The 12,048-nt window shown below is 44.3% G+C and overlaps 1 protein-coding gene across 6 annotated transcripts in view; it reads right to left on the reverse strand.

Annotated features, from left to right (window-relative positions):
• Nucleotides 1-6,530: 6,530 nt before the first annotated feature.
• The window catches only part of LOC115156868 (partitioning defective 3 homolog), a 246,517-nt gene continuing 240,999 nt past the window's right edge, over nt 6,531-12,048 (reverse strand). For all 6 annotated transcript variants that reach the window (XM_029704658.1, XM_029704660.1, XM_029704657.1 and 3 more), the window contains one exon: nt 6,531-9,429. In XM_029704658.1, coding sequence (XP_029560518.1) covers nt 9,021-9,429 — 409 coding nt within the window. In that variant the 3' untranslated portion in view covers nt 6,531-9,020. The remainder of the gene's footprint in view (nt 9,430-12,048) is intronic.

Consider the following 12,048-nt stretch of genomic DNA (forward strand, 5'->3'; position numbering starts at 1 on the left):
TCATTCATGAACTCTCCAAGGGAACCTGGAGGGCGATAAATGATAAGGATGTTAAGCTTGAATGGGCTAGTGACTGTGACAGCATGGAATTCAAATGAGAAGATAGACAGATGGGTCAGGGGAGAAAGAGAGAATGTCCACTTGGGAGAGATGAGGATTCCAGTGCCACCAACCCGCTGACCAGATGCTCTCGGGGTATGCGAGAATACGTGGTCAGACAAGGAGAGAGCAGTAGGAGTAGCAGTATTTTCTGTGGTAATCCATGTTTCCGTCAGCACCAAGAAGTTGAGGGACTGGAGGGTAGCATAGGCTGAGATGAACTCTGCCTTGTTGGCCGCAGACCGGCAGTTCCAGAGGCTGCCGGAGACATGGAACTCCACGTGGGTCGTGCGCGCTGGGACCACCAGGTTAGAGTGGCAGCGGCCACGCGGTGTGAAGCGTTTGTGTGGCCTGTGCAGAGAGGAGAGAACAGGGATAGGCAGACACATGGTTGACAGGCTACTGGAGAGGCTACGCTAATGCAAAGGAGATTGGAATGAACACTCAATGACACTTAAATATAACTTTCCAACTTCCACTTTAGAAAGCTCTAGCGACTCCATGTGGCGGGCCAGGCACCTGCAGGTTGATTTCGGTCGTCAGTCTGTTTCCTCCGACACATTGCTGCAGCTGGCTTCCGGGTTAAGCGAGCGGGTGTTATGAAGCGCGGCTTGGCGGGTCATGTTTCAGAGTTGCAGCTATGAGATAATATCGCAATTGGATATCATGAAAAAGGGGGTAAAATTATTTTTTTATTGTATTTTTTAAGCTGAGGGATAGGGCTGGAGAAATGTAAACATTTAAATTCATAGACAGAGCTATAGATGCAAGGACAATCCAAGATGTCAACATGATGGTTGTGAACATGTTGAGGCTATAGTGTTCATTTACAATAACATTGTTTACAAACATTGGAGTATAACAAGATTTTATTTTGGGTTCAAATGGGTTTAGTAAGTTGAACCAAGCTCATGAGGCATTTATAAGTTATATTCTTCAACAATCAATGACTACATATCATTCATTTATGTCAAAAAATGGATGTAGCAACTGCTGATTGCCTCTTCATCCTACACTCTATACATTATTTGGATCCCCATTACCATGGAGCCACAAAAACTTTACAAATTTACTGTAACAGATATTACAAATATACTGTAACTGATATTACAAATGACATTACAAATATACTGTAACAGATATTACAAATATACTGTAACAGATATTACAAATATACTGTAACAGATATTACAAATATACTGTTACTGATATTACAAGTGACATTACAAATATACTGTAACAGATATTACAAATATACTATAACAGACATTACAAATACACTGTAACAGATATTACACTTTCACACTCCTTACCCACCCAGGACATCCAGTTGTCAATACAGGAGGCCTGTTGTTGTTGTTTGGGAAAGGCCAAAGCCACTGCCTGCGTATGAAATCTGTCACCGAGTGCATGACCATGACATTATTTAGTCAAAACTCTAGCCATCTACAGGAAGGGAAACTCTCTAAAGGGTAAACAACCCAGGCTGGGTGGGCACTCAAAATGGCACCATATGCCCTATGTAGTTTTAACTAATTTTGACATAGTACTGCCCTATATAGGGAGCCATTTGGGACACTATGACTGAAGAACATGCCAGCCAGTATCTGAGAGCTCCAATGTCCGTCAGACAGAGATCCAGGGCGGAAGGATTTAATTCGCTAACTGGGGCATGTCAGAGCCATTTCATGGTGCATTTGACAGAGAGACGCTGGGTGAATCGTATTGGAGTATAAATGCCTTTAGGATTCAGGGAGTCATTTATCCGCCATGTCCTTGGCTAGTGCTGCCATGTGCTTTTCTTACCTCCCCACTAGTCAAGAACAGTAGGCAGAAGGCTGTGCATACTATACCACACAAACAAAATACCTCAAATTGCTTCCACCTATTGGTTTCCTTTGTCTGAGCCCCAAATAGCACTCTATTCCCTATGTAGTGCACTACTTTTGACCAGGGCCCATAGTGCCCTGGTCAAAAGAAGAGCTCTACATAGGGAATACGGGTGCATTTGGGACATATCCTTTGTCTCCGTCAGAATTTATGTTCCAGTTTCCTCCCGTGACTAGGACAGCTTCCTCTCGGAATTCCTGAAGGATGCGTCACCCATAAAGACCCCATCCATCACAGAGAAAACATAGGCAAGAAACAGGTGTCACCTTAGAACAGCCCTTACTGCAGCGACCCACCCGACCTCCCAACATGTTCCAAACCTGGGTTAAAATATTATTTGAAATCTTCCAAATAATTCTGAGCGTTGGCTTTAGCCTGCTTGGAGTGCCAGGTGGCAAGGGTTTGCACTGTTGCGACTTCTACATTGGTTCCATTAAAACAGGCAAGCTCAATCAAGCACAGAGACAGTATTTCAAATTTCAAAGTGTATGAACCCAGGTCTGACTTGTTCATCAGCGTAACTGTGTAACAGCGTAACAGAAGGATGGGCTGTACAACCCCACTAACTCTACCATGACGTGAGAATAATGGTGAAATAGGCAGTTTTAGAGCCCAGTGTATGTTCTACAGCTCTTCATAGAGAAGCGATCCATGAAGTGATCTGTGGCGTGGCTGGGGGTTAAGGGGAGAGGAGAGCACTAAATGCTCAGCGAGAGCTGTTAAGAGTATGAGTAATGATGTGGCAGCACCTGCGGCTGGGATACAAACCCTTTTATAAGCCTCAGTCCACACCAAGACTGCTGCTGCGTGAGCCTGGGCTGAAAACAGCTACAATATAGAACAAGAGATAGACCCATTGGATGGTCCCTTGCATGTGGATTAGCACTTTTGGATGGTCCCTTGCATGTGGATAAACCCTTTTTGGATGGTCCATTGCATGTGGATAAACCCTTTTTGGATGGTCCCTTGCATGTGGATGAACCCTTTTTGGATGGTCACTTGCATGTGGATGAACCCTTTTTGGATGGTCACTTGCATGTGGATTAGCCATTTTTGGATGGTCCCTTGCATGTGGATAAACCCTTTTTGGATGGTCCCTTGCATGTGGATAAACCCTTTTTGGATGGTCACTTGCATGTGGATTAACCCTTTTTGCATGGTCCCTTGCATGTGGATCAGCCATTTTTGGATGGTCACTTGCATGTGGATAAACCCTTTTTGGATGGTCACTTGCATGTGGATTAACCCTTTTTGCATGGTCCCTTGCATGTGGATTAGCCCTTTTTGGATGGTCACTTGCATGTGGATGAACCCTTTTTGGATGGTCCCAAGCATGTGGATTAGCCCTTTTTGCATGGTCCCTTGCATGTGGATTAGCCCTTTTTGGATGGTCCCTTGCATGTGGATTAACCGTTTTTGCATGGTCCCTTGCATGTGGATTAACCCTTTTTGCATGGTCCCTTGCATGTGGATTAGCCATTTTTGGATGGTCACTTGCATGTGGATGAACCCTTTTTGGATGGTCCCTTGCATGTGGATTAGCCCTTTTTGGAAGGTCCCTTGCATGTGGATTAGCCCTTTTTGGATGGTCCCTTGCATGTGGATTCACCCTTTTTGGATGGTCCCTTGACTGTGAATTAGCTGTTTTTGGATGGTCCCTTGCATGTGAATTCTAGAATATTGCAAAATGAATCATTGCTTGCCTTATAAGAGGCAGCGCTCATTAGCTGTTTTACGCCAAATGTTCATTTATATTGTATTTATATTTTTATACTTGTGATGAGATGTCATATGATATGTATACATATGAGTGTAAAGGTATGATGTGTATCAAAGGAGTTTAATCAAAGCAGGCTGTGTATCCTGTGAGCTAAACACCAGTTGAGGGTGAACCCTGTGACCTCTCTGGGACCCTGGATGACCTTTACCTCAGCGTGGCGATGTTGGGCGATGCTCGGAATGTTGGAACTCGGGAAAAGGCATCTGCAGCAACAACATGCTGTTCTGAGAGGAACTCAACCACACATGGATATACCTTTACTATCATGGATAAGAATGTGTAAGGGCAAAATCTACTAAAGGTTTGGAAACTATGGTGGATGTTTTTTTTTTTTTTTAATGCAGGCAGGGTCCATTGTCAATCAGCTGTCTATCATCTGGGTTTTATTCATTAGTGCACACACCCTTGACTTTTTACAAAATTTGTTACGTTACAGCCTTATTTTAAAATGGATTGAATAAATAAATAAAAAATCTGCAATCTGAACACAATACCCCATAATGACAAAGCGAAAACAGGTTTGAGAAATCTTTGCAAATGTATTAAAAATAAAAAACAGAAATAGCTTATTTGCATAAGCATTCAGACCCTTTGCTATGAGACTCGAAATTGAGCTCAGGTGCATCCTGTTTCCATTGATCACCCTTGAGATGTTTCTACAACTTGATTGGAGTCCACCTGTGGTAAATTCTATTTATTGGACATGATTTGGAAAGGCACACACCTGTCTATATAAAGGTCCCACAGTTGACAGTACATGTCAGAGCAAAAACCAAGCCATGAGGTCAAAGGAATTGTCCGTAGAGCTCTGAGACAGGATTGTGTCGACGCACAGATCTGGGGAAAGGTACCAAAACATTTCTGCAGCATTGAAGGTCCCCAAGAACACAGTGGCCTCCATGATTCTTAAATGGAATGAGTTTGGAAACACTCTTCCTAGAGCTGGCAGCCTGGTCAAATGGCCTTGGTCAGGGAGGTCACAAAGAACTCGATGGTCACTCTGACAGAGCTCCAGAGTTTCTCTATGGAGATGGGAGAAACTTCCAGAAGGGCAACCATCTCTGCAGCACTCCACCAATCAGGCCTTTGTGGTAGAGTGGCTAGACCGAAGCCACTTCTCAGTAAAAGGCACATGACAGCCCGCTTGGAGTTTCCCAAAAGGCATCTAAAGTACTCTTACACCATAAGAAACAAGAATCTTTGGCCTGAATGCCAAGTGTCACGTCTGGAGAAAACCTGGCACCATCCCTACAGTGAAGCATGGTGGTGACAGCATCATGCTGTGGGGATGTTTTTCAGCGGCAGGGACTGGGAGACTAGTCAGGTTCAAGGGAAAGATGAACAGAGCAAAGTACAGAGAGATCTTTGATGAAAACCTGCTCCAGAGCGCTCAGGAACTCAGACTGTGTCAAAGGTTCACCTTCAACAGGACAACGACCCTAAGCACCAAGCCAAGACAACGCAGGAGTGGCTTCAGGACAAGTCTCTGAATGTCCTTGAGTGGCCCACACAGAGCCCGGACTTTAACTCGATCAAATATATCTGGAGAGACCTGAAAATGCTGTGCAGCGACGCTCCCCATCCAACCTGACAGAGCTTGAGAGGATCTGCAGAGAAGAATGGGATAAACTCCCCAAATACAGGTGTGCCAAGCTTGTAGTGTCATACCCAAGAAGACTCGAGGCTGTATTCTTTGCCAAAGGTGCTTCAACGAAGTACTGAGTAAAGTGTCTGAATAGTTATGTAAATGTTATTTTTTTTTTATGTATAAAAACCTGTTTTTGCTTTGTCATTATGGGGTATTGTGTGTAGATTGAACGGGGGGGAAAAAAATCATCCATTTTAGAATAAGGCTGTAGTGTAAGAAAATGTGAAAAGTTTTCCATTAATAGACAAATCCAGGTAGGTCCCTCCTCGTTTTGGTTCCTAGTAAATACGACGCAGTAGTCAGTCCTGCGTTTGAAAATAAAGCAAAATAACGTGTGAAAGTCTTGTCTCATATTCTAAACAACAAAGTCAGTCATTGTCGTGACACATCCATAGCAGGGGATCAAACAGACCTGAGCTACGCAATAATACATATTTCGGTTTCCTCTAGAAGTGTCAAACAGGAAAAGACTGAAGGTTGACGACAACTCCTTCTCTGGCCGGAGGCTTAGACAACAGCATGAGGACACGACTCTCTCTGTGGCATTATTTTATCACTCAATGAAAGAGCACACAAAGCTACGAAGATAAAAAAAAACAGGATGAGACGGAAGGATTTCTCTCCTTCCACGTCTTTTTCCCTCCGCTCTCATCTCTCCGTTTCAAGAGAGCCCCCCGCCCCTGAAATGGCTTAATGGTATTTGTTTAGAATGTTAACTTTAACCCTAGTAACACACACAGTAGCCAGTGTCATTCAACAAGTCCCTTATGAGAGACACTAAGAATGACTACAATTAACAACAGGAAACACAGAGGGATTACTAAAGCATACTAACTGCATTGACAATGCAAACGCTGACACGCAGGTACTAAGGCATGTACACACACAATCATACAGGGACATACATATGCACAGAGCTCTATTAAAATTCAAGATTTGAAGCTAGAACTACAATAGCCTAATGATAAAGAAGCCAAAAGCATATTAAAGATTCAAGAGTGGATGAAACCAGACTCACTGCTACTAATGAGGATTCCTGAACCTGATACCACTGCCAGTTCATTTTTCAAAAGGACAAGATGAAGAATAGAATAAATCCCAGAAAGACAGTTGTAAACAGGTTGAAACCAGCCTCCTTTTATTTTAAATGTGATATGTACAGGAACAAGGTCTGTATACATTTCTAAATATATCAGGTCAAAGTCTGAAAAACAATTGCACTGTGCTTACAATAGCTTTATACTTTAAACGTCATGATACATACATACAGCATTGTGAAGTCAGACGGGATACAAATACACTGATCACCTATGCAGAGGCTTATTTTAACTTTCACTGTAAAAAACTAGAACCAAACAACGAAAGCTTTTCAGGGAAACAAAAGTACCCCAAAACAATCATGACATACTGTACCGAAGAGATTCAAACAGTATGTGAAAAATACTTGTGTAATGGTGTGTCAGTTAGCTACAAAAAGGATCTGACCACATTGTTTTCCCTCCTCAGGCACTTATTATAGACCTCTGAACCTAGCCATGAACTAGCCTGGTCCTAGGTCTGTTCGTGCCGTCTTGTTAATTGCATCCGGGCTAGAGTTTTCCCTGGGTACAGATCGAGGATCAGCTTTCCCCTCCCCAATCCTAACCATTAGTGAGGGAAATGCAAAACTGACCCAAGATCAGCGACTAGGCCGAGGGAATTTCATCCTACACCCTTGTTAACAACGATGACCGTAGACGTTAACTAGACAGCACAAACAGATCTGGACCCAGGCTAGCAATGGACACCAGACAACAGATTCCCACCAGACTGCAGACATTGGCAAAGTACTGCAGAGCAGACGACATAACACTCTTATTTCCATGTTAGACATGTTCAACAGCTGATACAGGGAGTTCGCTCTCTCACACCATGGCCTGAGTCCCAAATGGCACTCAAACTATTTAGCTCACCCATAGGGATCTGGTCAAAAGTAGTGCACTATGTAGGGAATAGGGTGCCATTTGGGACGCAGCCTGCGTTAACTCACAAATGGAAGCTAATGCATTTCATATGACTGTTCTTGGCGTAGGGAGAACACATTGAAGCACATCTCCAAAGCAGCGAGGTGCCAGACACTTCTGTTATAGTATACCACGAGGCGACACAGAGTACATACGCCAGTCATTTTCTTTTTTTCCCCCTTTTGTGTGTTCGCCGCACTCTCCTTTGTTCGGTTGCATTCATCTCCACCATTCTGTACATTTCATAGACATCCGAGCATCGTCACATTAAAGGCCCATTATATACAAGAGGAGAGTGACTCACTAGTTCTCAGCTATACGGCAGCTGAACACAACTACCACTCAAACACAATTTCATATTTTTATTAACAAAGGAAGATGGGTCGATTAAACCGAAATCTTGCATCAGTATTCCGATTGTCTCTCTTTCTGTTTCTTTGTGGAGCGAAACCGTGATGTGGCCCTCCACTCCGGAGCAGCCTCTTGCGACTGTGTTCTGTTCTTTGGCTGTGGCAGGCAGCAGGTGGCTTGTGATGAAAAATTCAGTGCAGGGCTGACGGGGGAAGAGGAGAGGTGGGGAGGAGGAGAGGATAGAGCCAGAGACAGGCAGACAGGCAGGCCAGGTTAGCCGTGCCCAGAGTGGAGAGGCCAGGCAGTGGATCAGAGACCTCTCTCTCACTCTCTGTGGAGACGACACACACATGAATCATTTATGAGGGGCCTTCATTAATAACCAGTGCTATGCCCTCCTTCTCCCCCTCCTTTAACACACTCCCTCTCTTTTCACTCTCTCTCTCTCTCTCTTTTCTCGAACCCTCTGGGGACTACTGAAGGGGCTTCTCATAAAGACAAAAACAATTAAAACAGATAAATAGAATACTGATAGAAGCTCAGCATTGTTGTTTTGACTTAGTGTTAGAGTAGTACTGTCTAGGCAGCCCAGGGGTTTTTCCTGGCCAGGGGTGGGCAAGGGGCAGGGGTGACAGGTCATGTAGGAGCCATGGTTAACAACACCAGACCACAACGGAAGTGTCAATGATGGAGACCACACCACACTCGCACCTCGCTCACTCACATTCAGACACACGGTCTCTCTCACATGCACGCATGCACAAAGGCACACACACCCACACACTTGTCCATGGCTTAAAATAACGTCCGTTTGCCTATCTGTTTGATTGTCAGAGCGTGAGGGTAACAGATGTCTGTGAATCACACAACACTACTACCCAGAAAGCATTGTGACCATAAATACAGAAAGTCTCACTTAACAACAAACAGTCTGTAGGAGGGGAACATGACTGACTAGGACTGAATGGACGACTAAGAGGTCACGTCCAGGATAAGCCATTATTTCAAACACCCACTGTGCAGTCCCTAACTCTTCAATCTCGGCTAATCAGCTCCTCAAGTTGTCCACGTCTTCCACAACTGTGGCCCCCTCTTGCCTGTCCCTATCCCTATCCCCTCAGGAGTAGAAGGAGCTTCCCCATTCTATATAACGCAGCTCCTCAAGTTGTCCATATCCATCGCCACCAATTGTGGCCTCCTCTTGGAAGCCCTGTCCCTTCCCCTATACCTTCCCCTTTCCTCTGTTCCCTCAGGAGTAGAAGGGCCTTCCCTTCTCGGGCCCCTGCAGCTTGTTGAGCCTGGCCAGCTGGGAGGGCGAGGGGGGTACGTCCTGTCTATAGGGGCCCTTAGGCGACACAGGGTCCTTGTGAGCCGAGTACCCGTCATAGGTGTTGTTCCCGGGGTGCTCCTGCGGGGGCGCTAGGAGTAGCTGCTTCCCTTTGGCCTCCTGCTCCCTGCGTCTCTGCTCCTGCCTCAGCAGCTCCTGGGCCTCCAGGAGGACGCGGGCATTCACGCCGCTCATCCCCGGGTAGCCGTTTCTGGAGCCCTTGTAGCTAGAGTAGCGAGGGTTCTCCTTGGCCGTCTGGAAGCCATCACCCGGCGGGTAGACCTTGTCCCAGGAGTCCTGCGAGATGGAGCTGGGGTTCTTCCTGGGTTGCCTGCGGAGGGAGGGCGAAAGCGTGAATGAAAGGTAGTGCGAGACTCGAGTGAAAAGAGCGTTTTAAAGAGGAAGAGGGCATTGACTCAGAAAGAGAAGGGTGAGAAAGTGAGAGAAAAAGGTGAGACCACAGAAATAGAATGACTAGAATGGGATTCCACATTGAAGCCAATGATCCCATAATGGGTGGACTGGACTGGCGTCTATTTATACTGTACCCATGGGAATAAAACAGGCTGCCATTTAGAGTGTACCAGTGGTGATGCTATTTCTACGGATGAGACACGAGTGAAGATGTTAAGAGGGTTTTAAAGAGAAGGGGTGCAATGACTCGGAAAGAGGAGATTCCACAGAGAGAGGCCGAACCAGACAAAGCCCAGCCCCACCCATAACCAATAGGCAATTTAGCACACAATAAAAACACAGAAACACATAAACCTAGAGGGACAGTGACACATCCATTTCCATCCATATAGCCCTTTTGTGAAGGACAGACAGGCCCATTGGGTTTGACAGGCAGTAATAGCAGCCCTGCTGCAAATGAGACTCAACCGGACCCACTATGTCACTCTGGCGGTTTCACAGTAGAAATCTGACATGGTATTTAAAAACGGAGGAGCTGTCAGCCTCCTTCTTCCATACAACATACAGTCAGTCAGCCCTGCAGATGTGTGTGTGTGTGACATCACCCCGACTCATGCTTGACTGGGCACTTTGTGAGCTCTCTGTGTTCAGCCCATATGATATGCATGAGTGTTCAGGCCTAGAGCACTGCTTATCTCAGGGGCAGGAGAAATGGAATAGACTGAATAACATCAACGAACCAGACCTGGGTTCAAACACTATTTGAAATCATTTCAAATACTTAATCTGTGCTTGATTGAGCTTGTCTGATGGACCAATAGAATAGTCCCTAAACGGTAAACCCCACCCACCTGGCACTCTAGGCAGGATAGAGCAAACACTCAAAGTATATGAAAGATTTCAAATAGTATTTGAACCCAGGTCTGCAACGAACAGGCTTTTGTCTCAGAGCCATGCATAATTAGTGGATTTATCAACCACCTGTGAAGAAGAAAGCAGATTATTTCTGTATTTGAAGAAAACCATTATAATGAAAAATGTGTGTGATACCAGACCTTTGTGTGAAGATGACCGGTTAGAAATATACTGACCAAAAATATAAACTCAACACGCAACAATTTCATTGATTTTACAGAGTTACAGTTCATATGAGGAAATCAGTCAGTCTAAATAAATCAATTATGCCCGAATCTATGGATTTCACATGACTGGGAATACAGATATGCATCTGTTGCTCGTAGATACCACAATGGGCCTCACAATCTCGTCATGGTATCTCTTTGCATTCAAATTGCCATCGATAAAATGCAATTGTGTTCGTTGTCCGTAGCTTATGCCAGCCCATACCATAAACTAACCGCCACTATGGGGCACTCTGTTCACAAAGTTGACATCAGCAAACCGCTCGCCCACACGACGCCATACACAGTCTGCGGTTGTGAGGCCGGCTGGAAATACTGCCAAATTCTCAAAAATTACGTTGAGGTGGATTATGGTAGAGAAATTAACATTCAATTGGCAACAGATCTGGTGGACATTCCTGCAATAAGCATGCCTATTGCACACTCCCTCAAAACTTGAGACATTTGTGGAATTGTGTTTTGTGAAAAAACTGCACATTTTAGAGTGGCCTTTTATTGTCCCCAGCACAAGGTGCACCTGTGTAATGATCATGTTGTTTAATCAGATTCTTGATATGCCACACCTGTCAGGTGGATGGATTATCTTGGCAAAGGAAAAATGCTCAATTACAGGGATGTAAACACATTTGTGCACAAAATTTGAGAGAAATAAGCTTTTTGTGTATAAGGAAAAATATTATTCGTAGATCTTTTATTTCAGCTCATGAAACTTGGGACCAACAATTTAAATGTTGCGTTTCTATTTTTGTTCAGTGTAGATATGCATTCTTTCAACCCATAACATATAGTACCAGTCAAAAGTTTTGACACACGTACTCATTCAAGGGTTTTTCTTTATTTTTTACTATTTCCTACATTGTAGAATAATAGTGAAGACAATAAAACTATGAAATAACACACAAGGAATCATGTAGTAAGCAAAACAAGTGTTAAACAAATCAAAATATATTTTATATTTGAGATTCTTCAAAGTAGCCACCCTTTGCCTTGATGACCGCTTTGCACACTCTTGGCATTCCCTCAACCAGCTTCATGAGGTAGTCACCTGGAATGCATTTCAGTTAACAGGTGTGCCTTGTTAAAAGTTATCGTGGAATTTCTTTCCTTCTTAATGCGTTTGAGCTGGTCAGTTGTGTTGTGACAAGGTGGGGGAAGATAGCCCTATTTGGTAAAAGACCAAGTCCATATTGGCAAGAACAGTAAGTCGCTCTGGATAAGAGCGTCTGCTAAATGACGTAAATGTAAACAGCTCAAATAAGCAAAGAGAAACAAAAGTTTCTTCAAGAGCAGTCGCAAAAACCATCAAGCGCTATAATGAAACTGTCTGTCATGAGGACCACCACAGGAAAGGAAGACCCAGAGTTACCTCTGCCGCAGAGGATATCTTCATTAGA

Source organism: Salmo trutta, chromosome 21, assembly GCF_901001165.1.
Source record: "Salmo trutta chromosome 21, fSalTru1.1, whole genome shotgun sequence".
In the NCBI taxonomy this organism is placed as follows: domain Eukaryota; kingdom Metazoa; phylum Chordata; class Actinopteri; order Salmoniformes; family Salmonidae; genus Salmo; species Salmo trutta.